Source organism: Dendrobates tinctorius, unplaced genomic scaffold (genome assembly GCF_039654945.1).
Source record: "Dendrobates tinctorius isolate UK_male_01 unplaced genomic scaffold, ASM3965494v1 ptg000157l, whole genome shotgun sequence".
NCBI lineage: Eukaryota > Metazoa > Chordata > Amphibia > Anura > Dendrobatidae > Dendrobates > Dendrobates tinctorius.
Window position 1 is genome coordinate 8,619,925 of NW_027361824.1, and position 25,439 is coordinate 8,645,363.

The 25,439-nt window shown below is 48.2% G+C and overlaps 1 protein-coding gene across 3 annotated transcripts in view; it reads left to right on the forward strand.

Annotated features, from left to right (window-relative positions):
- The window catches only part of CHRDL2 (chordin like 2), a 103,876-nt gene that overhangs the window by 65,172 nt on the left and 13,265 nt on the right, over positions 1–25,439 (forward strand). The window contains exons 3-10 of one of the 3 annotated variants that reach the window (XM_073548512.1): positions 7,643–7,739; positions 8,164–8,306; positions 9,636–9,729; positions 12,782–12,837; positions 17,205–17,376; positions 18,010–18,204; positions 21,954–22,136; positions 24,513–24,605. In XM_073548512.1, coding sequence (XP_073404613.1) covers positions 7,643–7,739; positions 8,164–8,306; positions 9,636–9,729; positions 12,782–12,837; positions 17,205–17,376; positions 18,010–18,204; positions 21,954–22,136; positions 24,513–24,605 — 1,033 coding nt within the window. The remainder of the gene's footprint in view (positions 1–7,642; positions 7,740–8,163; positions 8,307–9,635; positions 9,730–12,781; positions 12,838–17,204; positions 17,377–18,009; positions 18,205–21,953; positions 22,137–24,512; positions 24,606–25,439) is intronic. The other 2 variants (XM_073548513.1, XM_073548514.1) reach the window with 2 other exon arrangements.

Sequence of the window (25,439 nt, forward strand, 5' to 3'; positions counted from 1 at the left end):
GTGAGCAAAAAACAAAATTCAGCTGCCAGTGGTATAGAGTATGATGCCAACACAAAGCAAGTTGAACACACTCTTAAAACAAATAATAGCCCCAGAGTGCCCCTTTAGAAAGTTTTAATACCTCCTTAAAAACTAATAAAGCCCCCTAATTGCTTCTTCCTCTAAAGTAATGAATCCCCCTTTGTGCCACCCACCCACAAATAATAATGAAGTTTACACTCCCCTAAGAGTCCTTCTGTCTCGTGCACAGATATCGCTGTGCAGTGATGTCCTTGGATGGAGAATGATCCATGACTCATGCACAGATGTCGCGGTGCAGTGATGTCCTTGGATGGAGAATGATCCATGACTCCTGCACAGATGTCGCGGTGCAGTGATGTCCTTGGATGGAGAATGATCCATGACTCCTGCACAGATGTCGCGGTGCAGTGATGTCCTTGGATGGAGAATGATCCATGACTCCTGCACAGATGTCGCGGTGCAGTGACGTCCTTGGATGGAGAATGATCCATGACTCCTGCACAGATGTCGCGGTGCAGTGATGTCCTTGGATGGAGAATGATCCATGACTCCTGCACAGATGTCGCGGCGCAGTGATGTCCTTGGATGGAGAATGATCCATGACTCCTGCACAGATGTCGCGGTGCAGTGAAGTCCTTGGATGGAGAATGCTCCATGACTCCTGCACAGATGTCGCGGTGCAGTGATGTCCTTGGATGGAGAATGATCCATGACTCCTGCACAGATGTCGCGGTGCAGTGATGTCCTTGGATGGAGAATGATCCATGACTCCTGCACAGATGTCGCGGCGCAGTGATGTCCTTGGATGGAGAATGATCCATGACTCCTGCACAGATGTCACGGTGCAGTGATGTCCTTGGATGGAGAATGATCCATGACTCCTGCACAGATGTCGCAGTGCAGTGATGTCCTTGGATGGAGAATGATCCTTGACTCCTGCACAGATGTCGCGGCGCAGTGATGTCCTTGGATGGAGAATGATCCATGACTCCTGCACAGATGTCGCGGTGCAGTGATGTCCTTGGATGGAGAATGATCCATGACTCCTGCACAGATGTCGCGGTGCAGTGACGTCCTTGGATGGAAAGTGGGCCATAGCTTCAGCATAGAGAGTGGGGAAGTGGCAGCCTTGGATAGAGAATGGTTCATGGCTCCTGCACAGATGTCACTATGCAGTGATGTTCATGGATGTAGAATGGTCCATGGCTTGTGCACAGATGTCGCAATGCAGAGACGGCTTTGCTTAGAGAATGTTCCATGACTCCAGTACAGATGTTACGATGCAGTGAAGGCCTTGGATGGAGAATGTCCATGGCTCATGCACAGATGTCGCGGTGCAGTGACGGCCTTGGATGGAGAGTGGTCCATGGCTTGTGCACAAATGTCGCGGAGTAGTGACAACCTTGTATGGAGAATGGTCCATGACTCCAACACAGATGTTTCTGTGCAGTGACGGCCTTGGATGGAGAGTGAATACAAATTTGAAAAACTGACCGTCACATCCAAGCATAAGCATAGTGTGAACAGGTGAATTTTTTCATACTTCTTATGCAGTAATGCAATTCATTTTTCATGTTTGCATGTTATGGCGCTACAGTGTGCTTTCTTTTCTGTTTGAATGTGTATGAGTTGGTGACTCTAGGTTAAGCACCTGTTCACATTATGCTTGGATGTGACGGTCAGTTTTTGAAATTTGTATTCATTTACCTTCTGACTGAGCACTCCACCCGTTAGCTGCAGGCGTTTTTAATTAAAGCAGGGCCACTTCCCCTCCACAGAGATATAGACTTCAGTCTAAACAGAGGATTTAATTAGGTTCCCATTCAGATGAAGACTTCATTCTAGGTGAGGATTGGCATAGCTAGGGTCCTGGAAAACGAGAAATGCCTTACCGTGGCTTCCAGGTACACGTAGATTGGCCTTTTTATGCGCTAAACTTTCTCAATTTTTCATACTTCTTATGCAGTAATGCAATTCATTTTTCATGTTTGCATGTTATGGCGCTAAAGTGTGCTTCCTTTTCTGTTTGGATGGAGCGTGGTCCATGACTCATGCACAGATGTCGCAGTGTAGTGACGACCTTGCATGGAGAATGGTCCATGACTCATGCACAGATGTCGCAGTGTAGTGACGACCTTGCATGGAGATTGGTCCATGACTCCAACACAGATATTGCGGTGCAGTGACGGCCTTGGATGGAGAATGGTCCATGACTCAAACACAAATCTTGTGGTGCAGTGATGGCCTTGGATGGAGAGTGGTCCATGGCTTGTGTACAGATGTTGTGGTGCAGTGATGTTCTTGGATGCAGAATGGTCCATGTCTCATGCACAGATGTCATGATGCAGTGATGTTCTTGGATGGAAAATGGTCCATGGCTCCTGCACAAATTTTATGGTGCAGTGATGTCCTTGGATGGAGAATGGTCCATGACTCCAGTACAGATGTCATGTTGCAGTGATGTCCTTGAATTGAGGATGGTCCATGGCTCCTGCACAGATGTCATGGTGCAGTGATGTCCTTGGATGGAGAATGGTCCATGACTCCAGCACAGATGTCACGGTGCAGTGATGGCCTTGGATGGAGAGTGGTCCATGGCTTGCGCACAGATGTTGCGTTGTAGTGACGACCTTGCATGGAGAATGGTCCATGACTCCAACACAGATGTTGCGGTGCAGTGACGGCCTTGGATAGAGAGTGGTCCATTACTCAAGCACAAATGTTGCGGTGCAATGACAGCCTTGGATGGAGAGTGATCCATGGCTCATGCACAGATGTCGCAGTGCAGTGACGGCTTTGGATGGAGAGTGGTCCATGGCTTGTGCACAGATGTCCTGGTGCAGTGATGTCCTTGGATGCAGAATGGTCCATGGCTCTTGCACAGATGTTGCGGTGCAGTAACGGCCTTGGATGGAGAGTGTCCATGGCTCCTGCACAGATGTTGCAGTGTAGTGATGGCCTTGCATGGAGAATGGTCCATGACTCCAACACAAATGTTTCTGTGCAATGAAGGCTTTGGATGGAGAGTGGTCCATGGCTCTTGCACTTATGTCGTGTTGCAGTGACTGCGTTGGATGGTGAGTGGTCCATGGCTTGTGCACAGAAGTCATGTGATGTTCATGGATGGAGAATGGTCCATGACTCCTGCACAGATGTTGTGATGCAGTGATGTCCTTGGATGGAGACTGGTACATGGCTCCTGCACAGATGTCATGGTGCAGTGATGTCCTTGGATGGAGAGTGATCCATGGCTCCTGCACAGATGTCATGGTGCAGTGATGTCCTTGGATGGAGAGTGATCCATGGCTCCTGCACAAATGTCATGGTGCAGTGATGTCCTTGGATGCTGAATGGTCCATGGCTCCTGCACAGATGTCATGGTGCAGTGACGGCCTTGGATGGAGAGTGGTCCATGACTCCAGCACAGATGTCGCGGTGCAGTGACGGCCTCGGATGGAGAATGGTCCATGGCTCATGCACAGATGTCGCAGTGCAGTGACGGCTTTGGATGGAGAGTGGTCCATGGCTTGTGCACAGATGTCCTGGTACAGTGATGTCCTTGGATGCAGAATGGTCCATGGCTCTTGCACAGATGTTGCGGTGCAGTGACGGCCTTGGATGGAGAGTGTCCACGGCTCCTGCACAGATGTTGTGGTGTAGTGACGGCCTTGCATGGAGAATGGTCCATGACTCCAACACAAATGTTTCTGTGCAATGAAGGCTTTGGATGGAGAGTGGTCCATGGCTCTTGCACTTATGTCGTGTTGCAGTGACTGCGTTGGATGGTGAGTGGTCCATGGCTCCTGCACAGACGTCGCGGTGCAGTGATGGCCTCGGATGGAGAATGGTCCATGGCTCCTGCACAGATGTCGCAGTGCAGTGATGGCCTCGGATGGAGAATGGTCCATGGCTCCTGCACAGATGTCACAGTGCAGTGATGGCCTCGGATGGAGAATGGTCCATGGCTCCTGCACAAATGTTATGGTGCAGTGATGTCCTTGGATGGAGAATGGTCCATGACTCCAGTACAGATGTCATGTTGCAGTGATGTCCTTGAATTGAGGATGGTCCATGGCTCCTGCACAGATGTCATGGTGCAGTGATGTCCTTGGATGGAGAATGGTCCATGACTCCAGCACAGATGTCACAGTGCAGTGATGGCCTTGGACGGAGAGTGTCCATGGCTCCTGCACAGATGTTGCGGTGTAGTGATGGCCTTGCATGAAGAATGGTCCATGACTCCAACACAAATGTTTCTGTGCAATGAAGGCTTTGGATGGAGAGTGGTCCATGGCTCTTGCACTTATGTCGTGTTGCAGTGACTGCGTTGGATGGTGAGTGGTCCATGGCTTGTGCACAGAAGTCATGTGATGTTCATGGATGGAGAATGGTCCATGACTCCTGCACAGATGTTGTGATGCAGTGATGTCCTTGGATAGAGACTGGTACATGGCTCCTGCACAGATGTCATGGTGCAGTGATGTCCTTGGATGGAGAGTGATCCATGGCTCCTGCACAAATGTCATGGTGCAGTGATGTCCTTGGATGCTGAATGGTCCATGGCTCCTGCACAGATGTCATGGTGCAGTGACGGCCTTGGATGGAGAGTGGTCCATGACTCCAGCACAGATGTCGCGGTGCAGTGATGTCCTTGGATGCTGAATGGTCCATGGCTCCTGCACAGATGTCGTGGTGCAGTGACGGCCTCGGATGGAGAATGGTCAATGGCTCATGCACAGATGTCGCAGTGCAGTGACGGCTTTGGATGGAGAGTGGTCCATGGCTTGTGCACAGATGTCCTGGTACAGTGATGTCCTTGGATGCAGAATAGTCCATGGCTCTTGCACAGATGTTGCGGTGCAGTGACGGCCTTGGATGGAGAGTGTCCACGGCTCCTGCACAGATGTTGTGGTGTAGTGACGGCCTTGCATGGAGAATGGTCCATGACTCCAACACAAATGTTTCTGTGCAATGAAGGCTTTGGATGGAGAGTGGTCCATGGCTCTTGCACTTATGTCGTGTTGCAGTGACTGCGTTGGATGGTGAGTGGTCCATGGCTCCTGCACAGACGTCGCGGTGCAGTGATGGCCTCGGATGGAGAATGGTCCATGGCTCCTGCACAGATGTCGCAGTGCAGTGATGGCCTCGGATGGAGAATGGTCCATGGCTCCTGCACAGATGTCACGGTGCAGTGATGGCCTCGGATGGAGAATGGTCCATGGCTCCTGCACAAATGTTATGGTGCAGTGATGTCCTTGGATGGAGAATGGTCCATGACTCCAGTACAGATGTCATGTTGCAGTGATGTCCTTGAATTGAGGATGGTCCATGGCTCCTGCACAGATGTCATGGTGCAGTGATGTCCTTGGATGGAGCATGATCCATGACTCCAGCACAGATGTCACGGTGCAGTGATGGCCTTGGATGGAGAGTGGTCCATGGCTTGCGCACAGATGTTGCGTTGTAGTGACAACCTTGCATGGAGAATGGTCCATGACTCCAACACAGATGTTGCGGTGCAGTGACGGCCTTGGATAGAGAATGGTCCATGACTCAAGCACAAATGTTGCAGTGTAATGACAGCCCTGGATGGAGAGTGGTCCATGGCTCATGCACAGATGTCGCAGTGCAGTGATGGCTTTGGATGGAGAATGGTCCATGGCTCCTGCACAGATGTCGCGGTGCAGTGACGGCCTCGGATGGAGAATGGTCCATGGCTCCTGCACAGACGTCGCGGTGCAGTGGTGGCCTCGGATGGAGAATGGTCCATGGCTCCTGCACAGACGTCGCGGTGCAGTGATGGCCTCGGATGGAGAATGGTCCATGGCTCCTGCACAGATGTCACGGTGCAGTGACGTCCTTGGATGGAGAATGGTACATGACTCCTGCACAGATGTCGCGGTGCAGTGACGGCCTCGGATGGAGAATGGTCCATGGATCCTGCACAGACGTCGCGGTGCAGTGATGGCCTCGGATGGAGAATGGTCCATGGCTTCTGCACAGACGTCGCGGTGCAGTGAAGTTCTTGGATGGGGAATGGTCCATGACTCCTCCTCTCCCATTGTATCCAGCTACATTGGTGTAATGCTGACACTGAAACACTTTAAAGTGGCGCACGCTTGGAGATTTGGGAAACACGGCTAAAAGTCCTGGGCAAGCGCACTGCTCCAGAACTTCAGCACCAGCGATGCTTCTGCTACTTTCTTTTCACATATTGTTCCCCTTATAATTTTGCACTTGGGACGCTGCCCCTGTGCCCACCCCAACGCTGCGACAGCATTAGCAGCCGATGGTCGGAAACCAACAGTCCCATAGATAGAAGCCCTCAACTAACAGGACCAGAATGATGAGGGTGGTAGTTCTCTGCACCTGTGTACTGAGTCCGTTTTTTAATCCTGGCCGCCCTGAGTAAATGTAATAGTATCCTTGTTATGTTGGTAATTATTCTCGGCAGTGTATGGGGGGCTGCGTACACTTACACTGCCCTATTCTTTGTCTGCAGTGGAGGGTTTCGCCGCGCGGTCTCTTTACAAGCCACAACATTTTTGTTCCTAATCCCATTGAGCGCTGCTCCGGAGCAGTGACCGAACAAGGCCTCATTCATAAGCTGCAGAGCGGTGTCTCACCGGCTCCATAATAGAGAAAGACGCAACGTCACGCATGCCGATGACACCGGAGCGGCCACCTACCCCCCGGGGATCAGCGGGGACACTTCTGCACCCCCAGACATGGCACTGACATCACTTGGCTCCCGCTTCGCAGACAGATTTATTACAGCCGCCGCATAATAATTCTCTGTATTCTCTGCAGACATGGCGCTATTGTCTGCAGCTCACCGAGAGGGAAAATGTATGAGAGAGAGAGAGAGAGAATTTTATTTTTTTGTCCGGCACCCAGACAGATTTTAGGGTTAATTCAGTGTCTGGAGGATCCGCCGGCCAAAAAAACCGTTGCAAGCTCCGTTTGGAAATCTTTGAGGATGTTGACGGACAATAACATTGTGGCGGATCCTCAAAAAAACGGATGCAACGGACGGCAATCAGTCAGGATCCGCCAATAATGAAAGTCAATGGGGAAAAAAACGGATCCGCAAAGAAAAATGGCGAATCCGTTTTTTTTCAAAATTGGCGGATCTTGACTGATTGTCAAAAACGGAAGTGTGAAAGAGGCCTCTCTCTCTCTCTCTCTCTCCTTCCCGGCCGGCGGTTCCTTTAAATTTCCTCATTTTCAGGATCCGTCTAAAAACGGATCCTGTGCCATCCGTTCACATCATTTAAGAATGGATCCGCTTGTCTGCCTTTTTGGCGGATTTTAGCTGATGCAAATAACTGAAGTGTGAAAGAGGCCTAAGCAGGAATGTTTCCATTCAATGACAGAAAGCCGGGACCTGGACATAAGGACATTGCAAAGTTGCAGAACTTTTGGAGAAGAATTTACTGTGAGCGGATGATGAGACTCCCGTCATTAGGGTAAATCCAGTATTAGCTTCATCTTGCTGTCAGTGAATGGAAACATTTAGAGGGTGAAAACCTGATGAGGGTTTGTTACAATTGTATCCGGTCTAGACGATCCTCTGTGAGAAGGCCGCAAATAATCCTCTGCGTTTCTCCTGTGTGTCCAGCAGGGCGGCAGTGTCGGCTGCTACAGAATAAAGTGTCCTGTCCTGCACTGCGTCCACACTGTAACAGACCCTCAGCAGTGCTGCCCCAGATGTGTAGGTAAGTGGTCCCCCGGAAGGAGGATGTTACCCCACCCGTGGATATTGTCAGACTGCTGCATTCACATTTTTTATTAAATTGCCCCCAAATAACTTATTTCTGCTTCCAGAATGAAAGCGTTGAAGCACAGTAAAGAACGTGGCTTGCTGTCAGTGAATAGTGACGGAACTGCGGGGCTCTTCTTGGCCTAATGCTCCTCAAGCTGAGGTTTTGTTACAATTGTATCCAGTGCAGACAATCCTCCTGCCGTCAGATTGTTACAACGTATCAGTCTGATCTATGTGGATCTTCTGCGTAGACGTGATACAATTGTAGCAGACCTTCAGCTGTGAGTAGTTCCTGTTCCTATTCATTAGCAGAGATGTCGTGTGTTATTATGAGGGTGTCATACGCTGCTGATCAGGCCGTGTGCTCTTTCCCGCAGAGCCACACTCCCCCTCCGGTCTGCGGGCCGCTCCTAAGGTTTGCCAGCACAATGGGACGACGTACCAGCAGGGCGAGATGTTCACCACCCAGGAGCTGTTCCCGTCCAGACAGTCCAACCAGTGCGTGCAGTGCAGCTGCTCGGTGAGTGCCAGCCGCGTCGCCATAGTGCGGGGTCATCGGCGGACCCCCATAGGGAGCCAATCCCAATATCATCCGTTCCGGAGATGAGCCCTCCTGTCCCCTCATTAACATTGCATTGTTGTCCCCTTTGATTGCTGTGAAACATTTATCGAAATCTTGTTGTCAGTGAATAGAAACCTTCCTATTAATGGGGTTATCTACTTTTAGAAAAACATGGTTACTTTTTTTTTCCCCTTCCAAAAAAACAGCGTCACCCCTGACTTTGGGTTGCATCTGGTATTGCAAATCGGCCCCACTGCACTAAGCTGTAATACCACATGCAACCCATGGTCAGGGGTGGCGCTGTTTCTTCAGAAAAAAGCCACCATGGTTTTCTAATCCTACTCACAGCTGAGGGTTTGTTTCAATGTATCCAGACTAAGACATACATTGTAACAAACCGTCAGGACACAATATGTGCTTCAGTGATTAGTTTATTGTCTACACTGGATGTGACTGTAACAAACCCTCAGCTGTGACATGTATCAGGGCTATACAGGGTCTATGGCGTCTGAATGTGAACAGAAAGCAGAGTTCTCGGAATGAAGCGCACGGTTGTTACATTCATAGAACGATCACTATCCTCCACCAGAAATGGCCTTAAAAGAATTTGCTGGGAGTTGTAGTTCCCCAGCAGCCATGATCCTGACTTCTGTGACTTGACCCCCCTGTCTGAGGTGTTGGGGGGGGGGGGGGTTTCCTGGCAGCAACCGGTGTCAGTCTGTTCCAGGAAAGCCTCGGCTTTTATATTTTGCTTCACTTTCTTCAGCTCTCGGTGGATTTTGTGGGAGATTTGATGTGATTTTTACTGTATATGGGAGGGAAAGAATAATACGACAGGTCCCCAGAGGTGCGGAGCGGGGGTCCGAGGGATGAATCAGCTCACAGGGTCTCTGCACTGACCCCATATTCAGCTGCCAGTGTATTCAGGGTTCTCATTACTCGCTATCCTAGGATCTCTGCTTGCTGTCGTTACTGTGAACATTCAATATTGACATTTACAGGCTCAGATCTTGTACTTTTCATAGCTGAGGGTTTGTTGCAATGTTTCCTGTCTGAGCACAAATCCCCCCCCCTTCGCACATCCCGATAGTCTGTTACAATGTATCAGTCTGGAGTCCGGGGTCACAGAGGATTATATAGACTGGACTGGATACAATTGTACCAAGTCCTTCTCTGGGTAAAGTCTGACTTATCAGCAATGCTCCCATTCACTGACAGCAATCAGAGAGCTGGAGACCGTCAGTGCAGTATTATAATTAGATCACTTGTGATTGGCTCCTTTATCAGGACGGACAGATCTACTGCGGCCTGGTGACCTGTCCTGAGCTGGTCTGCTCCTCCCCGCTTACCGTACCGGACTCCTGCTGCCCAGTGTGCAGAGGTAAGAGGCTGCTGCTCCCAGTGCACACCTCAGCTGCTGCAGAACCTGATACTGCACACCTCAGCTGCTGCAGAACCTCATACTGCACACCTCAGCTGCTGCAGAACCTTATAGTGCACACCTCAGCTGCTGCAGAACCTCATACTGCACACCTCAGCTGCTGCAGAACCTTATACTGCACACCTCAGCTGCTGCAGAACCTCATACTGCACATTACAGCTGCTGTAGAACCTCATAATACATCTCAGCTGCTGCAGAACCTCATGCTGAACACCTTAGCTGCTGCAGAATCTCCTACTGCACACCTCAGCTGCTGCAGAACCTCATGCTGAACACCTTAGTTGCTGCAGAATCTCCTACTGTACACCTCAGCTGCTGCAGAACCTCATACTGCACACCTCAGCTTCTGCAGACACCTGAGCTGCTGCAGAACCTCATACCACACCTCTTCTGCTGCAGAACATTATAATACACCTCAGCTGTTGCAGAACCTCATAATACACCTCTGCTGCTGCAGAACCCCATACTGCACATATCTGCTGCTGCAGAACCTCATACCACACCTCTGCTGCTGCAGAACATTATAATATTCACCTCAGCTGTTGCAGAACCTCATAATACACACTTCAGCTGCTGCGGAACCTCATTATACACCTCAGCTGCTGCAGAACCTCATTATACAGTTGTGACCAAAAGTTTTGAAACTCACACAAGTTTTGTTTTTCGTATTTCACCTCTTCAGTGTTTTCGCTCTTTGTCGGCTGTTTCTCCGGTTCCTGATGGACATTTATAAACATTCCAGAAATTTTTACGCTTTTATTGACAAATATATAGAGCTTATGTGATGCCTCAATATTCCCAGCGCTGCCACTTATCCTCCACACTTCTGCCCCTTATTATCTCGACTCCTGCCCCTTATTCTTGTGACTTCTGCCCCTTATCCTCCACACTTCTGCCCCTTATCCTCCACACTTCTGCCTCTTATCCTCCACACTTCTGCCCCTTATTCTCCCGACTCCTGCCCCTTATTCCCCAGACTCCTGCGCCTTATTCTCCCGACTCCTGCGCCTTATTCTCCCGACTCCTGCGCCTTATTCTCCCGACTCCTGCCCCTTATTCCCCAGACTCCTGCCCCTTATTCCCCAGACTCCTGCCCCTTATTCCCCAGACTCCTGCCCCTTATTCCCCAGACTCCTGCCCCTTATTCCCCAGATTCCTGCCCCTTATTCCCCAGACTCCTGCCCCTTATTCCCCAGACTCCTGCCCCTTATTCTCCCGACTCCTGCCCCTTATTCTCCCGACTCCTGCCCCTTATTCTCCCGACTCCTGCCCCTTATTCTCCCGACTTCAGTCCTTCTCCTCAGCAGCTGGATATCGGCTTCTGGGCTTCTGCAGTCCAATCCCTGCACTTCCTGCAGAATGTCAGTCTGTCCATGATGTTTTTCTTGAAGAAAAATTACTTTTTTGCTGCTTTTCTTGATGCCAGGCTGTCTCCCACAGCTTTTGCCTCGCCGCGCATGCAGATACACTGACACCTGCCTGCTGCCATTCCTGAGCAAGCTCAGCATTGGTGTTGAAGTAATCTCTTAGCTGAATTCAGTTTATGAGATGGTCCTGGCACTTGCTGGAATTTCTTGGGCATCCTGAAGCTTTTTAACAACAATTTATCTTCTCTCTGAGCTTCTTAATGATCCAATACATGCATGCTTTAGGGCAGAGTTCCCCAACTCCAGTCCTCAAGGCCCACCAACAGATCATGTTTTCAGGCTTTCCTTTGTATTGCACAGGTGAAGCAATTATCACCTGAGCAAATACTAAGGAAATCCTGAAAACATGATCTGTTGGTGGGTCTTGAGGACTGGAGTTGGGGAACCCTGATTTAGGGGCTATCTCACAAGTAGCAATGACCTTGCCTGTAAATCCCATTTGATGCAAGGCAGGATTAACAGAAGAAGGTAATGATTTCAAGCACCAGCATCATTATAAAGTTGCCCTTGTCCTTGATTACACTTTCTCCTGAGCTGACAAGAAGATCACTGAAATGATATGAGCAGGTCATGTTATATCAGGGCTGAAATTCAGTGGTAATGGGGATTTGTGATTATGTTAATTTTCACAGCAAGAGATGACTGCAATTTTATCTAATCGTTCTTCATGACAGTCTGGAGTTAATGCAAATAACCAGTATCAAAACTGAACAGTGAACTGTGAAAACCAAAATTTGTGTAAGTTTTAAAACTTTTGGCCATGCCTGAGCTGTTGCAGAACCTCATAATACACCTCAGCTGATGCAAAACCTCATAGTACACCTAAGCTGCTTCAGAACCTCATACTGCACACCTCAGCTCCTGCAGAGCCTCATAATACCTCTCAGATCCTGCAGAACCTCATAATACACCTCAGCTGCTGCAGAACCTCATAATACATCTCAGCTGCAGCAGAACTTCATAATACACCTTAGCTGCTGCAGAACCTTATAGTACACTTCAGCTGCAGCAGAACCTCATCATACAAATCAGCTGCTGCAGAACCTCATAATATACCTCAGCTACAGCAGAACCTCATAATATACCTCAGCTACTGCAGAACCTCATAATATTACACCTAAGCTGCAGCAGAACCTCATAATACACTTCAGCTGCTGCAGAAGCTCATACTGCACACCTTAGCTACTGCAGAACCTCATAATACACCTCAGCTGCTGCAAAACTTCATAGTACAACTCAGCTACTGCAGAACCTCATAATATACCTCAGCTGCTACAGAACTGCATAGTACACTTCAGCTGCTGCAGAACCTCATGGTACATGTCAGCTGCTGTAGAACCTCATAATACACCTCATCTGAGCAGAACCTCATAATATACCTCAGCTGCTGCAGAATCTCATGCTACACCTCAACTGCTGCAGAACCTCATATTACACACCTCAGCTGCTGCAGAACCTCATAATATGCAGAGTGCATTCTAAACTTGCTGACTTCCACATTTTACAGCCACTATGGTTTGGCAACATATGACGGTGCAGCTTTCACTGTGACTTGTGTTTTTCAGACGGGTCATTCGATCGTTCGGTGGAGGAAGAGCCGCTGCAGTTAAACAGAGGTGTTGTACGTGACATTCTGCTCTTTTCTCTCTATATCGTCATACATTTACTGCCAAGTCCTGAAGTGCTCGACCAGACATACACACACACACACACACACACACATACGTACACACATAGAGGCAGGCACATACAGAGGCATTTAAAGTTTGTGCACCCCTGGTCAAAATTACTGTTATTGTGAACAGTAAAAGGGATAAAGTTATAGATGACACATTCCCTTTGTACTTTAGGCAAAATATTTATATATATTCATCTTTTACATTTTAACAATTACAAAAATGAAACTGGGCCAATGCAAAAGTTTGGGCACCCTTGGGGATTTGTGTGCTCAGATAACTTTGACCGAGATTTCAGACATTAATTATCCTGTTAGGGTTATGGCTCGTTCACTATCATCGTTAGGAAAGGCCAGGTGATGAAAATTTCCCTCTTTATAAACCCCAAACCTCCTCTAACCTTGGGCCATAAACAGCCGCCATGGGTTCTTCTAAGCAGCTCATAGCACTCTGAAAATGATAATTGTGGAGGCCACAAAGCAGGAGAAGGCTATAAGAAGATAGCAAAGCGTTTAAGATGTCTTTTCCTTAGTTCAAAATGTAATTAAGAAATGGAAGTTACCAGGAACAGTGGAGATCAAGATAAGGCCTGAAGGGCCAAGCAACATTTCAGTGAGAGCTGCTGGTAAGATGGCTAGAGAGGCAAAATAGAAACCCCGCTTGACTGCAAAAGACCTTCAGAAAGACTTAGCAGAGTCTGGAGTTGTGGTACATTGTTTTACTGTTCGGAGTCACCTGCACAAATATGGCCTTCATGGATGAGTCATTAGAAGAATACCTCTCCTGCATCCTCACCATACAATTCAGCATCAGAAGTATGCAAAAGAAGATCTAAACAAGCTTGATGCATTTTGGAAACAAGTCCTGTGGACTGATGAGGTTAAATAGAAGTCTTTGGCCACAATGATCAGAGGTATGTGTGGAGAAAAAAGGGCTCAGAATTTCAGGAATATAACATCTCACCTACCATTAAACATGGGGGAAGCTCAATTATGCTTTAGGGTTGTGTTGCCGCCAATGTCACGTTGAACTTTTGACGGGTAGAGGGAAGAATTAATTCAATTAAATTTCAACAAATTCTTGATGCAAGCATAACACTCTGTAAAAAAGCTGAAGGTGAAAAGAGGAAGAGGATGGCTGCTACAAATGGATAATGATCCTAAACACACGTCACAATCCACAATAGACAACCTCAAAAGGCGCAAACAGAATGTTTTACAATGGCCCTCACAGTCCCCTGATCCGAACATTATTGAAAATCTGTGGCGAGACCTCAAAATAGCAGAGGATGGAAGACGACCCAGGAATCTCACAGAACTGGAGGAATTCTCCAAGGAAGATTGGAGGAAAATCCCTCAGAGAAGAACTGAAAGACTCTTGTCTGGCTATAAAAATGCCTTTACAAGCTGTGATACTTGCAGAAGGGGGCACTACTAGGTACTAACCATGCAGGGTGCCCAAACTTTTGCATCTTCTTTTTTTATGTAATTTTTAAAATGTAAAAGAAATATATATATGAATGTGTATGTGTGTGTGTGTGTGTGTGTGTGTATGTATATATATATATATATATATATATATATATATATATATATATATATATATTGCCTAAAATATAAAGGAGATGTGTCATCTGTAACTTTAGGCCTTTTAGAGATCATTCCATCTTCAACTTGCTTCATTGTTCACAATAACAGTAATTTTAACCAGGGGTGCCCAAACTTTTACAAGCCAATGTATACACATACACACATACAGGCACATACATACAGGCACGCACGTACACACACACATACATACATACATACACACACATACAGGCACATACATACACACACACATACAGGCACACAACTACTTACACATACAGGCACGCACATATGCACACACATACAGGCATGCAAAACCCACACACAGGCACGCACATATACACACACAGGTGCACATATATACACACACACACATACAGGCACACACATACACAAACAGGAACCCACATACACATACAGGCACCGACATACACACGCACGCACACACACTCATACAGGCACCCACATACACACGTACAGGCACGCACATACACACACACACATACAGGCACACACATACACATACAGGCACCCACATACACACGCACGCACATACACACATACAGGCACCCACATACACACGCCCGCACATACACACATACAGGCACCCACATACACACACACACGCCCGCACATACACACATACAGGCACCCACATACACACATACACACACGCACGCACATACACACATACAGGCACCCACATACACACGTACACACACGCACGCACATACACACATACAGGCACCCACATACACACGTACACACACGCCCGCACATACACACATACAGGCACCCACATACACACATACACACACGCACGCACATACACACATACAGGCACCCACATACACACGTACACACACGCACGCACATACACACATACAGGCACCCACATACACACGTACAGGCACGCACATGCACCCACATACACACACACACACACACGCCCGCACATACACACATACAGGCACCCACATACACACGTACAGGCACGCACATACACACACACACACATACACATACAGGCACACACATACACATACAGGCACCCACATACACACATACACACACATACAGGAACCCACATACACACACACACACACATACAGGAACCCACATACACATACAGGCACCGACATACACACATACACACATACAGGCACACACATACACACGTACAGGCACGCACATACACACACACACACATACAGGCACCCACATACACATACAGGCACCCACATACACACACACACGCACATACACACATACAGGCACCCACATACACACATACAGGCACGCACACACACACACACATACAGGCACCCACATACACACATACACACACATACAGGAACCCACATACACACACACACACACACACACACACACATACAGGAACCCACATACACATACAGGAACCCACATACACGCACCCACACCCGCACATGCACACACACATACAGGAACCCACATACACACACACACACACACACATACAGGAACCCACATACACATACAGGCACACACATACACATACAGGCACATACACACATACAGGCACGCACATACACACGTACAGGCACGCACATACACACACACACACATACAGGCACACACATACACATACAGGCACACACATACAGGAACCCACATACACACACACACACACACACACATACAGGAACCCACATACACGCGTACACACACGCACACACACACATACAGGCACGCACATACACACATACAGGCACGCACATACACACACACATACACACACACACACGCACACATACAGGAACCCACATACACATACAGGCACCCACATACACACACACACACATACACACACACAAACACGCCCGCACATACACACACACACACACACACACACACATACAGGAACCCACATACACATACAGGCACCCACATACACACACGCACGTACACACACACACACACACACACACACATACATACAGGCACCCACATACACACACGCACGTACATACACACACACATACAGGCACGCACATACACCCGTACAGGCATGCACACACACACACACACATACAGGCACGCACACACACACACATACAGGCACGCACACACACACATACAGGCACGCACATACACACATACAGGCACCCACATACACCCATACAGGCATGCACATACACACATACAGGCACACACACACACATACAGGCAAGCACATACACACATACAGGCACGCACATACACACACCACATCCTGCTTCTTACGTTAATTGTGTTATTACATTTTTAAGGTGATATCAGCCAAAATATGTACCCGATGTCTATGACACCTGTCCAAAAATCTGTACGTAAAAACTCCTTGAAGGAAAACTAAGCCTAGACATGATGTAGGAGTGTAGTCGTCCCTCATTTATCAGTCTGCTGCATTTTCTGCATGGTCCTAACCTAGTCGGCCTGATAGAGATCCTGTGGCGGACTTGGGCTTAGTCTCCTCTGATCTGCTCCATTTTTAGCTGGTGGCCGACCAGCAGAAGACTTAGGATAAGTACAAAAGAAAAGTTTTTGCTGCACAAAACCCGCAGCGTCTTAACGTTCTAGCAAAGTGGATGGAATGTAGGATCCCTCACACCTCACCTCTGGGGGGCGCCACAAATGGAAAAGGGCTTATACAGGGGGTCCCGGTTGTGTAGTTTGTTAAGTATTGTGTATTTTGTGTCCCGCAGAGACATTCCCAGGACCAGTGTCTGAGCGAGCTGCTCAGTAAGAAGACCCTGGGGGCCACAGAATCCACCATCGTCAGCTCCTCCCTGGGATTTAACCCCCGCAGCTTCAAGCAAAAAGGAGGGGGCGGGGGGACGACAGTGAAGATTCTGATGAAGGAGAAGCATAAGAAAGGTGACAGACTTAGCTTGCTGTTTTGCCATTCCCATACTTTATACTGCAGCTCTGCTCCATTATTACTTCGCTATGATCACCCAAAGCAAATTAGCGGCATCGTCTCCTAATGTCTTAAAATGACACCTTAATGGGTTTCTGGCTGCTTCACGCCTTACCTCCCCATACTTTACACTGCCACACTGCTCTATCAGTGATGCCATCTTGGCTGCTTGAACTGTTGGACTGTGAACCATCTGAAAATTCATCTCCTGTCTTAGTAGAAGCTCAGACTGCTGGGTTATACTTCCCCATGCTCTACACTGCAGCTCTTCTCTATTCAGTGACTTTTGCTGAGCTGCGTCACCTAGTGAAGTCAGATCTACTCTGAAATTCTCTATTTCACCAGTTGCTCCAGCTTCTGTTCCCCCTTGCTTTACACTGCATCTCTGCTTATTTGCAGTGGTTGTTTACTGGAGCTCAGCCAGAAACTGCCATAACTGAAAGCAAAATCTATAACATCCCCCCAGCTGCCATGTGTATAATACTGGTGGCCCCTCATGTAACAGAGGAGCCATCGGGCCCCTTCGCGCTCCAGGGCCCACATGTTACCTCTGCGCCCCTGTATAATCCTTGTTGATTGTCTCCCCCCAGCCTGCGTGTATAATGGGAAGACATATTCCCACGGCGAGGTCTGGCATCCCGTCTTCCGGAATTTTGGAGCGATCCCCTGTATCGTGTGCACATGTAAAGATGGCGCCCAGGACTGTCAGCGGGTCACCTGCCCGGAGGAATATCCCTGCGACTATCCAGAGAAGGTGGAGGGAAAGTGCTGCAAGGTCTGCCCGGGTAAGGGCTGCCTCAGGCTGCGAGAACTGCGGGTGTGAGGGCACCCCGGCACTGGTCCACTGCCACTAAGACGAGTTGTACTGGACAACCACCAATAATAGGGGTTGTACTGGTCCACCGCCACTAATAGGGGTTGTACTGGTCCACCACCACTAAGAGGGGTTGTACTGGTCCACCACCACTAATAGGGGTTGTACTGGTCCACCGCCACTAATAGGGGTTGTACTGGACCACTGCCACTAAAAGGGGTTGTACTTGACCACCGCCACTAATAGGGGTTGTACTGGTCCACCACCACTAAGAGGGGTTGTACTGGTCCACCACCACTAATAGGGGTTGTACTGGTCCACCGCCACTTATAGGGGTTGTACTTGACCACCGCCACTAATAGAGGTTGTACTCGACCACCGCCACTAATAAGGGTTGTACTGGTCCACCACCACTAGTAGGGGTTGTACTTGACCACCGCCACTAATAGGGGTTGTACTTGACCACCGCCACTAATAGAGGTTGTACTCGACCACCGCCACTAATAAGGGTTGTACTGGTCCACCACCACTAGTAGGGGTTGTACTTGACCACCGCCACTAATAGGGGTTGTACTTGACCACCGCCACTAATAGGGGTTGTACTTGACCACCGCCACTAATAGGGGTTGTACTTGACCACCGCCACTAATAGGGGTTGTACTTGACCACCGCCACTAATAGGGGTTGTACTTGACCACCGCCACTAATAGGGGTTGTACTTGACCACCGCCACTAATAGGGGTTGTACTTGACCACCGCCACTAATAGGGCTTGTACTGGTCCACTGCCACTAATAGGGGTTGTACTGGTCCACCGCCACTAATAGGGGTTGTACTGGCCCACCGCCACTAATAGGGGTTGTACTGGTCCACTGCCACCGAGAAGGGTTGTACTGGTCCACTGCCACTAAGAGGAGTTGTACTGGTCCACCGCCATTAAGAGGGGTTGTACTGGACCACTGCCACCAAGAGGGGTTGTACTGGCCCACCGCCACTAAGAGGGGTTGTACTGGTCCACTGCCACCGAGAAGGGTTGTACTGGTCCACTGCCACTAAGAGGAGTTATACTGGTCCACCGCCATTAAGAGGGGTTGTACTGGTCCACCGCAACTAATAGGGGTTGTACTGGTCCACCACCACTAATAGGGGTTGTACTTGACCACCGCCACTAATAGGGGTTGTACTTGACCACCGCCACTAATAGGGGTTGTACTTGACCACCGCCACTAATAGGGCTTGTACTGGTCCACTGCCACTAATAGGGGTTGTACTGGTCCACCGCCACTAATAGGGGTTGTACTGGCCCACCGCCACTAATAGGGGTTGTACTGGTCCACTGCCACCGAGAAGGGTTGTACTGGTCCACTGCCACTAAGAGGAGTTGTACTGGTCCACCGCCATTAAGAGGGGTTGTACTGGACCACTGCCACCAAGAGGGGTTGTACTGGCCCACCGCCACTAATAGGGGTTGTACTGGTCCACTGCCACCGAGAAGGGTTGTACTGGTCCACTGCCACTAAGAGGAGTTATACTGGTCCACCGCCATTAAGAGGGGTTGTACTGGTCCACCGCAACTAATAGGGGTTGTACTGGTCCACCACCACTAATAGGGGTTGTACTGGTCCCCACCACTAATAGGGGTTGTACTGGTCCACCACCACTAATAGGGGTTGTACTGGTCCCCACCACTAATAGGGATTGTACTGGACCACTGCCACCAAGAGGGGTTGTACTGGTCCACCACCACTAATAGGGGTTGTACTGGTCCCCACCACTAATAGGGATTGTACTGGACCACTGCCACCAAGAGGGGTTGTACTGGTCCATCACCACCAAGAGGGGTTCTCCTATAAACAACATGTCCACAGGATAGATAATATGTACGCAACTGCTGGGACCCTGCCCGATCCAGAGAGCGCTGGCATCAAAGTCCTGTGGGAGCGGAGGTAAAATGAAAGCCGAGCTCTCATTGGTTCTCCTGGTAAAATGAAAACTGGGCTCTGATTGGTCCCTCTGGTAAAATAAAAGCTGAATATTGATTGTTAAAATGAAAGCTGAGCTGTAATTGGTTCTTGTCATGATCCCAGTGCAGGTTTTTGAGCTGCACGTCAGGGGTTAATGTCTGGCGCTCGGTGCAGGTTTTGTCCTGCACACCTGGGGTTAATGATGGTGGCCTCTTTCTGGTTCTGGGAGAGCTTCTTAAACCCCTGAGAAGCTCCAATCCCTGCCAGTTATTCTTTTGCCTTTGGCCGAGTGTGGTGACCCCTGTGTGCCTGTTTGTTGCTATAGCTTGTTTATATGGTTCTGACCCGGTTCTGTTCCCGTTGTGAGTTTGCCTGTTGATTTTGTACTGCGCTACCCTCCCTGTGTATGACTCATTGCCTGTGGCCTGACTACTCTATGCTCGCCCCTCTTGTACCTTTGCATCTATCACTGTGTATGACTGGCTACGTCCTGACTATCCTCCCTGCCTAATCCTCTGGTTTTGTCGTGCTATCTCGTGCTTTGACCCTGGCCTGATCTGTTTTCCTCCCTGTCTATGCCCCCTGGTAACTTTGTCTCGCAGTTACCCTGCTAGGAGTTCTCTTGCAGCTCCTAGCTCTCTGGAGTTTAGGCCACGCCCCCAGCAGTCACGTGATTCAGGTCCTGCGACTCTGAAGTACGCATCTACTCGGCTGCTGCCCGCTCCACAGGTATCTTTGAGCACAGTTGGCTTTACTCAGGACACGCGCACTGGCTCAGTGAGCAAGTTCAGTGCGGTGTTCCTGACAGTTCTCCTGGTAAAATGAAAGCTGAGCTCTGATAGGTAGAGTAAAAGCTGCTCTTATTGGTAAAATGAAAGCTGAGCTCTGATTGGTAGAGTGAAGGCTGCTCTTATTGGTAAAATGAAAGCTGAGCTCTGATTGGTAACATGGTAGCTGAGCTCTGATTGGTTGCTATAGGTAACACAAACAGGTTTCCCGCAGGACAGTTCTGATGACTGGGGCCCGATATGTGACCTCCTGTTCAGACTGCACAGGGGGTAACGGGGGGGTCGGTATTTGTGGAAAGTGACTGTATAAGAGAGCGCTGCTCCTACTAATGTGCTCTAGAGCGGACGTTAACCCCTTTGCGCCCCCTGATGTGACTGCAAGTCCTACATCGGGTTTCTGGAGCTGCCTCTAACAGCGGAGATCGGAGCCAGATCTGATCGCTTCCAATAAACCACACAGCTCCTGCTGCCGATCACTGACAGCGGTCTGAGCACGTGCGCCGGTGCCAATTTTTCCCCTCCTCTTGGTCCCTCAGTGTCACTATATACGCCATAGTGTAGTACTGCAGGATACAGGACAAGCCGTGACACCATCACAGCTCTTCACATCGGAGGATGAACAGTGAAAAGTAACAGAAATAATAAACTCATGCGAGAATCTAGGAGATGAGAGGTCGTCCGCATGATAAAAAAAAGATTAATGCGGAAAATTGAAAAAAATATTAGAAATCTCAAAAAACAGCGACGCAAAACAAACGATAAAAGTTCAGTCTTGCCACAGTGGTAGAGACCTGCAGAAGGATGTTCCCGGGTCATTGTTTCATCATTTCAGCACAATGAACGCCATAATGTAAGCACAACAATGACAATTGGTCCTTAAGGGGTTAAATAGGTGGGTTCTGTATAATTCAGGGGGTAGCATTACAATAACCCGGCGTCTCATATGTGACCTCTCCTCCCCCCGTCTAGATGATAAAGTGAAGCCCACCGCCGAGGTCGTCTCCACCAGATGCGTGAAGAACCCCAGTAAGATCCTGGTCTACATGTACATGTCCCCCAACTCTGCCACCCAGAAGGAAAATCTCCGGAAGATCGCCATCGAGAAGGAAGCGTCGGAGGATGTGGAGATTTACGTCTGGAAGATGGTCAAAGGTGAATCCCCCAATGAAAAATTAAAGCAGTACGAAAAGTTCTGCAGCCTTCTAAAATGTTGTATGTATCAATTCCAAGATCCCTGCTTGCTGTCAGTGAATGAAAGCGGAAATTATTTGTATATAAGAGCTGAATACCGGTCTGATCACATGCTTCCCACAGCTGAGCTTCTGTTACAGATGTTTCCAGCTGCTGGGTGTAGCTCACATAGAATTGTCCAGACTGGATACAATTGTAGCATATCCTCAGCTGTGAGATATACAGACATGGCCAGAAGTGTTGGCACCCTTGAAATTGTTCCAGAAAATGAAGAATTTTTCCCAGAATTTCTCCCAAATAAGCCACCCCAGTCAAATTCCAAAGAAATTCCAGCTGTTCTGCAGGCTCAGGGGGCATCAGAGTCAACGCGGACTACATCCACATGTGAATGACTTGACACGCTCTGGCAGGAAACCCCAGAAGACCCCACTACTGACACAGAGACATTAAAAATCTAGACTGCAGTTTGCGAAAATGTATGCGAGTAAGCCAAAATCCTTCTGGGAAAGCGTCTTGTGGACATATGAGACAGAGATAGAGCTTTTTGGTAAAGCACATCATTCTACTGTTTACCGAAAAAGGAATAAGGCTTACAAAGAAAAGAACACAATACCTACAGTCACGTATGGTGGAGGGTCACAGATGTTTTGCTGCCTCTGGCATTGGGTGCCTTGACTGTGTGCAAGGCATCATGAAATCTGAAGATTACCAAAGGATTTTGGGTGGCAATATAGTGCCAGTGTCTGAAAGCTGGGTTTTGGGTCCTAGGTCATGGGTCTTCCAGCAGGACAATGACCCCAAACAGACTTCAAAAAGCCCCCAGAAATGGATGGAAACAAAGCGCTGGAGAGTTCTGAAGTGGCAGCAATGAGTCCGGATCTAAATCCTATTGATCACCTGTGGCTCTTAAAATTGCTGTTGGGAGAAGGTGAAATATGAGACTGGGAGCAGATTGTAAGAAGAGTTCAACATTCCAGCTGAGAGGTGTAAGAAGCTTGTGGATGGTTATAGGAAGCGATTGAGTGGGGTTATTTATTCCAAAGGGTGCAAACAAATATTAAGGAGGGTGCCAACGATTTTGTCCGGCCCATTTTTGGAGTTTTTTGTGAAATTACCAGATGTCCAATTTGCCTTTTTTCCGCTTTTTTTTTTTTTTTTCAATATTCCAATACACACAAAGGAAAAATAAAAAACCCATGTGTATAATAAAACGTGGAATTGCAATAATTTTCTGGGAGAAATACTTCATTTGTTGGAACAATTTCTCTTTCGGCCATGACTGTATAAAATTTATAGGATTATTTTTAGCCTATGTAACCAATGTCCTGATTCACTGACAGCAATCAGAGATGGTGAAAATGGTGAAAGTGTATGAGGAGTTTGGAGAAACTTGATTTGTGACTTACAGGAGCTTCTCACAAAATGAGAATATCATCAAAAAGTGAATTTATTTGAGTTCTTCAATATAAAAAAGTGACTCTCCTCTATTCTATAGAGTCATTCCACACAGAGTGATCTATTCCACGGGTTTATTTCTGTTAATGTTGGTGATTACGGCTTACAGCCAATGACAACCCAAAAGTCATTATCTCAGTAAATTAGAATACTTTATAACACCAGCTTGAAAAATGATTGTAAAATCCGAGGTGTTGGCCTACTGAAATGTATGATCAGTAATTGCGCTCAATACTTGGTCGGGGCTTCTCTGCATCAATTACTGCATCAATGCGGCGTGGCATGGAGGCGATCAGCCTGTGGCGATGCTGAGGGGTTATGGAAGCCCAGGTTGCTTTGATAGCAGCCTTCAGCTCGTCTGCATTGTTGGGTCTGGTGTCTCTCATCTTCCTCTTGACAATACTCCATAGATTCTTTATGGGGTTAAGGTCAGATGAGTTTGCTGCCAATCAAGCCCAGTGATACTGTTGTGTGTACAGCAGGTATTGGTACTTTTGGCAGTGTGGACAGGGGCCAAGTCCTGCTGGAGAATGACATTTCCATCTCCATAAAGCTTGTCGGCAGAGGGAAGCATGAAGAGCTCTAAATGTCCTGGTAGACGGCTGCGCTGACTTTGGTCCTGATAAAGCACAGTGGACCTACACCAGCAGATGACATGGCTCCCCAAACCATCACTGATGGTGGAGACTTCACACTAGACCTCCAGCAGCTTGGATTGTGGCCTCCACTCGTCCTCCAGACTCCGGGACCGCGATTGCCAAAGTCACTTTTTGTATTGAAGAACTGAAATAAATTCACTTTTTGATGATATTCTAATTTTGTGAGAAGCCCCGGTATGGGCAACAATTACATTTCATTTTCCTGTTAATTTTTTTCCTGCAGGAATTTTCCACTTAATCCAGATTAAAAAAGTGGCAAAACAAGACTTTAAGCAAGACGCAGAACATTTCCGGCTGGTGACCCGGACGAGCGAAGGTAATTTACAACCAACCATTGATCATAGCATTGGGATGTGAGGGACTCCTGGAAGACCATCCTATCTCTCCTGATAGGGGGTCTGCGTAGTGGGGAGAGCATTGTGTGCAGCTGTTTTACGCTATGTTCCCACCAGGAGTTTTTGGTGAGTTTTCGATGTTGCAGATTTTCTGCATCCATTAAAGTGCCCCCGTCAGCAGGATTGTGCACAGTAACCACAGACAGTGTCAGGTCGGCGCCGTTATACTGATTAGGGCAGAGACACACTGGCGAAAACTTGCCCTGGCCGCCACCTCTTCTGACCTGAGCATGACAGCGTGATGGATTACTATGCAGCTGTCAAGTTCAGGTCAGGAGAGGTGCCGGCCAGGGCAAGTTTTACGATCCGATTCTCGGAGGAAAAATTCGCCAGTGTGTCACTGCCCTAACAATGATAACCAGTGATGAAATCCGTCTTGTGGTTGTTGTTCGGGGCCGCCTGTGGGGGGGTCTTCACTGAGTGCTATGCTTTGATATTCACCAGTATGGCTTCTGACAGGTCACTGCAATTTTCAAACTTTTAATGTTTGCGCCCTTAAATTAGAGAGTCATATCGCACAATATGGTTAATAAATAACATTTCCCACATGTTCACTTTACATCAGCACAATTTTGGAAACATAATTTTTTTTTTTTTTTTGTTAGGACGTTGTAAGGGTTAAAAGTCGACCAGCGCTTTTTCATTTTTCCAACAAAATTTACAAAACCATTTTTTGTAGGGACCACCTCACATTTGAAGTGAGTTTGGGGGAGTCAATACAACAGAAAATACTAAAAAAAATTGACACCGTTCTA